Below are 5,872 nucleotides of genomic sequence, written 5' to 3'. Positions count from 1 at the left end.
CCACCCAAATTACTCAATACCACGTCTAAATATTTGGTTTGCACCTCTTGCAGGGTCGTTGAAACTGAACACTGATGGATGCTCAAGAGGAGACCCAGGCCAATCTGGTTATGGTGGTCTGCTGCGAGATGAAGTGGGAACTTGGCTGTGGGGCTACCATGGCTACCTGGGGAATTGTACGAGCTTGGAAGCGAAACTTTGAGGTCTCTACCGGGGACTTACAATCATCATGCAGAAAGGATTGACAAATATTGAGCTTGAAACAGATTCTCAAGATGCGAGGCAACTGATTACAGATGGTGCCGCCAGCTCTTGCCCTTACAGAGCCTTGATTGAGGATGCCAACTTTCTCCTGAGAAGATGCAAATGCAGAATTGCATACATTCCAAGAGAAGCCAACAAATGTGCTGATGCTCTTGCCAATATAGGAGTCAGTCAGTCTGTCCATTTCGTTTTCTTAGATGAGCCACCCACTGCTCTACATTCTGCACTAGTTGCAGACATGGTAACTGCTGGCTCTAGGAGGGACTGAGCTCCCCTTGATGTTTTATCTGTATTAAACTCTGTTTTAATCTTCATTTGAATAAAAAAAAAAAAAAAAAAGCTTTGCTCTTCAAGTTGATGGGGGAAAATTTCAAAGGTTTTCCCTTCTTCATTTCCACTTCAATGAATAATAATAATAATAATAATAATATTATTATTCTCTCTGTTTCATCTTTGCTTGCCAAAAAAAAATAAAAAATAAAAAAAATCTATGTATTCCCTTTTGGTTTTAGAAAGCTTTGTAATCTCCTCCTCTGCAACTCTATTATAACTTTTGTGTTGAACAATTTAGTATTTTCTGCATTCTGTTACTATTTTACCAAGCTCACTTTCTTCATTTCTATTTCTATTTCTATTCTAGTACAAAACTCTCTTTGTCCAATTTTATTATAATTCTCTATATTCAACTCAACCCTTCTTTTTGCCCCCCCAAAAAAAACCCTTTTGTGTTTGTTCAACCATTAGCTTGAAAAGCAATTTGTATCCCCTTCTGATTTTGCAAAGTGGTCCTTTCCTATCTATATATCCTCTACAAAATGGTAATACTCCCGTTGTACCATTTTGATTTGCAAAGCTCAGATTCCTCAATTCCATTTCAATTGTTGTAGAAAAGCCCTTTGTTGTGTTCCATTTTTACATTTTAGGTTGCACTGTCCTAAAACACTCGTGAGAAAGAGGTCGGGTGGGGTGAAGAATGGCTGGAAACAGTGTTCTTTCTTTAGTAGTGAAGATTGGAGAATATCTGGTTACTCCAGTGAGCCGCCAGTTTGGTTATTTGATTTTCTATGAAACCAACATTAAGAATCTCGAAAACCAAGTCCTCAAGTTGGAAGATAAAAAATTTGGATTAGAACAATTAGTTGTTGCAGCAGAGACAAAGAGAGAAACTATTGGACCAGATGTCAAGCGGTGGTTGACAGCAGTGAATGAGCTCTGCCAAGAGGCCATGGAATTCATCGAGCATGAAGTTAAAGCAAATAAAGGGTGTCTGAATGGGTGGTGTCCAAATTTGAAGTCACGCTACTCATTGAGCAGGAAAGCCACAAAGAAAACTCAAGTCATGGAAAAGCTTTGTGGAGAAGGAAATTTCCCTAGGGTGTTCTACCCTGAATCTCCAGTGGGTATGGCATCTACAGTCACTAGAGGCTTTAAGCATTTTGAATCTAGAAGATCCACTATGAAAGAAGTCATGAAGGCACTGGCAGATGATAGTATCACCGCGATTGGGATATGTGGGATGGGAGGTGTTGGCAAGACAACAATGGTGAAAGAAGTTGAAAAAAGAGCAAAATAAGGGAATATGTTCAATGAGGTTGTCATTGGTACAGTGTCCCAAAGTCCTGAGGTGAAGAAGATTCAAGGTGAAATTGCAGATATATTGCAGTTCAAAATTGAGGAGGAGACTGAACTTGGAAGATCACGCCGACTGTGTGCAAGACTAAAGACCATTAAGAGAATTCTTGTGATATTGGATGATGTTTGGAAGAGCATTGAGTTAAATGACATAGGTATTCGATTTGGAGATGATCACAAAGGCTACAAAATTTTGCTGACTTCAAGATTTGATTATGTATGTGATGATATGGGAGCTCAACAGAAATTTACAGTTGAAGTCTTACCTAAAGAAGAAGCATGGAATCTCTTCAAGGAGATAGCTGGAATTTCTAACGACCCAAGTCCTACAACTGATTTTCATTGCACGCAGATAGAAGTTGCGAATGAATGTGGAGGCCCACTGATTGCTATTGTTACAGTTGGAAGGGCACTTAGAGCTAAAGTTCAGTCTTCATGGGATTCTGCTCTTTCTCAATTACGAAAGTCCATCGTCAAAAACATTAGGGGAGTAGATGAAAAGGTATTTAAGTCCCTAGAGTTGGGTTACAACTACTTAGAAAGTAAGGAAGCCCAAAAATTATTTTTGTTTTGTTCCTTATATCCAGAAGATTTTGATATTCCAATTGATGATCTTGTTAGATATGGGATTGGGCTTGAATTGTTTAAGGGCACTGATACAATAGGCGAAGCAAGAGACATAGTACATGACGTTATTGATTACCTCAAAAAATGCTATCTATTAATAGATAGTGAGAGAACAGAGTGTGTGAAAATACATGATATCATACGCGATGTAGCTGTATTTATTGCATCTAGGGAGGAGCATTCATTTATGGTGAGATGCGACAAAGCATTGGAAAGTTGGTCAGAGAAAGATCGACTAAAGAATTACGTTGTAATCTCATTAAAACTTAATGGTATGCATGGGCTTCCTGGTTTAGAACTTCCAAAACTCCAGCTTCTAAATCTAGATTGCAATGCTGGCTTACCATCAATTCACCCATTTGATCTCCACAGAGGGATGGAGGAGGTCAAACTGCAAGAGACCCCAGATAGTTTCTACCAAGGGATGAAAGAACTCAGAGTGCTAGCTTTGTCCGATATGTATGGATCACTGCCCACATCACTCCAAAATTTGACCAACCTCTGAACCTTGTCATTTTTTCGTTGCCGACTTATTGATGATGATTGTAACACCCTCAAAATAATGACATTAAACACTCAATTGAGACATTCCTTGACATGCAAAATATCCACATTCTTCTATTAATCAGAGTTTCATTACAATAGTATTACATGTTAATAACAAAAGCAAAATGTCCTACGGGCTTACAGCTTTCCAAGTTAACACTTGGTTACAACAAAAGGATGCTAACTCATCTACACATTAAGCCCTTGGCTTGAATATACATGTAATACACCAAAAGAAACTAAACAGCAAAAATAAATCAGCTCGCATCTAGCCTCCCAAGCTATGTTCTTGGAGGTGGCATGCTACCTGTACCTGAAAATGATGTTCCCATATAGGGTGAGCCACAGCCCAGTAGAAATACACTAAACCAACCATGAACAATGACTAAAAGATTAGCAATTGATAGATGGTCAACACTGATACATCCACATAAATCACATTTTATATCATACGACTTACGAGTCCAAATTACTTTTCATTTTCCCTTTTTCAACAGATAAGCATATTAGCTCTATCATCATTTCAACAGGTGTGTATAAAAACTACATCCCACATTCACAGATAAGCGTATAAGCTATATCCACGTTCTCAACAGATATATATAACAACTATATCCCACATTCACAGACAAACATAAAAGCTGTATCTACACTTCACAAAGATAAGCATATGAGCTCTATCTTCACTTCTCTAGACAAGCATATGAGCTGTATCTACGGAGTTCATCCCCTATCTCCTCCCAACGCTATCCGGTTTAGAAGTACATCCCCCATCTTCCCCTAAACCGCGGAGTACATCCCCCATCTCCTCCTCTACACACATAACGTATACAAACACATTGGTTCTATATACAATCACCCAATACATATAGTTAATGTATTCTATCAACCGTCAAATTCCATGACACATTCTATTGATTAGTTTTCGTTTGCCTAATCATCATGCATTGTCTACAACAATCACAACTATCCTCCACCGATAGCCCAAAGCAGTTATCTCTAAACAGAAAATAAATGCACAATGGATATTCAATCAACATTTCATTTCGGTAAGTGATAATTAATTCAACTACACCCTTTAACCCCATACATTCCCAATCTCAACAATTTCATTTCATTTCCTCATTTCTCACAATTAATTATCCCAATTAATCAAACGATGTAATTAGGTTATTTCCATAATTAACATTACGACCCTTAGGTCCCATTTTCATCAATGATTCAACATTTATTCCATTTCTCTATGCCAAACATGCATCTAGGTTTATTATAAATAAAACCCCAACTTTTGTAAAATAACACAAAAGTCCCAAACTTTCACAAAATTACCAAACCAACCCCAACATCTCAAAATGCCAAAATTTAAAGACAAAATCCATAGAGAGGAGTAGGATATCCCTACCTCGAAGTTTGAGACAAAAATAAAAATGCTCCAAAAACCAAGATTCTTGGATGAAAACGACGCCCTCGACGATCAACACAACTTTTACAAAGGCCGAAGGTGAGGAACTCACCCTAGCTAGATCAAAATCTAGAGAGAAAGCAAGATTTTAGAGAGAGGAGCTCTCAAAAAGGTTTTTAGAAAAAGTAGGAGAGAGAAAGAAAAGAAAAAAGTGATTTAAAATCACCCAGTGGATAACTCATATACGTATGACCCGCTCGAGCGGAGAACACGATGCTCGAGCGCCCAGAACAAAACTCTGGACACGCTCGAGCGCAATAAGGCCCGTTCGAGCGCCAAGACACAAGAATAAAGCACTCCCGCTCGAGCGTGAAAACCAGTCCGCTCGAGCGTAGATTTCCACCTCCCAGAACTTACACCCAGAAGGTACTACCCGCTCGAGCGCCAACCGACCAGCTCGAGCGCCACCGCTCGAGCGTAAAGAAACCCGCTCGAGCTCAGAAATCACATCTGCAGAAGTTTTGCAGAAGCCCGAAATATTGGAGGTGTGCAATCCCCGCTCGAGCGCAATGAAACCCGCTCGAGCGCTAGACTAGAAACCAAAATCCGCTCGAGCGCAAAATGACCCGCTCGAGCGTAACACCAAAAACCTGGGCAACAAGGAATTGAAACCAAGGCCTAACCAACCTGTGACAACCCTGCCCAAGACATCCTAAAACTCAATCATGTGAAATTAAAGGACACAACAAGAAAGATACCACTACCAACTTCACGGAACCGAGTCTAGAATACAACAGAACAGTAAAGGGATAACCGCGGTCGCTATAACCTCCCCCCCTTAAAGAATTTCGTCCCTGAAATTAAACACAAGTTTTCAAAAACAGGTTTTCCTCCATTTTAAACAATGTTACATTTTGAACATTCAACAATTCGACCCATTATCGGTCATCCCATCCTTTTAACAAGAGGCATTTCACAATATGTAAACAACATATGTACTTTCAACATGCATCAACATTACGCATTTCCATTCCAATTTTGACAATATATTCAACATATATAATGTTACATTCAACTTCCATATGAGGCAAGTTCCAAAATATACTTCCAATAAACCAAAACATTTTTAATGTTTCACAACTTAAGACATATATAAAAGCTCTTAAGTTTAACAATAGTTCAAAATCTAAATACAAGATTACATATCAACAAACAAGTCCGGATATTTCTCACGGACTTCCAACTCACGTTCCCAAGTGGCTTCCTCCACCCCGTGATGTTTCCACAAGACTTTCACCAAAGGAATGGTCTTGCCACGCAGGACCTGATCCCGCCTATCCAAGACCCGAACCGGTCTCTTCTCATACGAGGCATCTTCATCTACCTCTAAATCGGTCCAAT

At 39.2% G+C, this 5,872-nt stretch overlaps 2 protein-coding genes across 2 annotated transcripts; both read left to right on the top strand.

Annotated features, from left to right (window-relative positions):
- The first annotated feature begins 1,237 nt into the window (after positions 1-1,237).
- LOC145791520 (putative disease resistance protein At1g61190) lies at positions 1,238-1,837 on the top strand. The gene has a single exon (XM_082871880.1). It carries the CDS (start codon positions 1,238-1,240, stop codon positions 1,835-1,837), a length of 600 nt encoding a protein of 199 aa, XP_082728006.1.
- Positions 1,838-1,843: 6 nt separating this feature from the next.
- LOC145791519 (disease resistance protein At4g27190-like) lies at positions 1,844-3,028 on the top strand. Its single transcript, XM_082871878.1, has one exon. It carries the CDS (start codon positions 1,844-1,846, stop codon positions 3,026-3,028), a length of 1,185 nt encoding a protein of 394 aa, XP_082728004.1.
- The last annotated feature ends 2,844 nt before the right edge of the window (positions 3,029-5,872 follow it).

The sequence above is a fragment of the Camellia sinensis genome, chromosome 5 (genome assembly GCF_055761805.1).
Source record: "Camellia sinensis isolate YWXY chromosome 5, ASM5576180v1, whole genome shotgun sequence".
Classification (NCBI taxonomy): domain Eukaryota; kingdom Viridiplantae; phylum Streptophyta; class Magnoliopsida; order Ericales; family Theaceae; genus Camellia; species Camellia sinensis.
Note: the sequence above shows the minus strand (reverse complement) of the source record. Positions and strands in the feature narration are given on the sequence as shown.

Bases quoted from the DNA above. Each gene is read 5' to 3' on its own strand.
- LOC145791520 (XM_082871880.1), top strand. From the start codon at position 1,238: ATGGCTGGAAACAGTGTTCTTTCTTTAGTAGTGAAGATTGGAGAATAT.
- LOC145791519 (XM_082871878.1), top strand. From the start codon at position 1,844: ATGTTCAATGAGGTTGTCATTGGTACAGTGTCCCAAAGTCCTGAGGTG.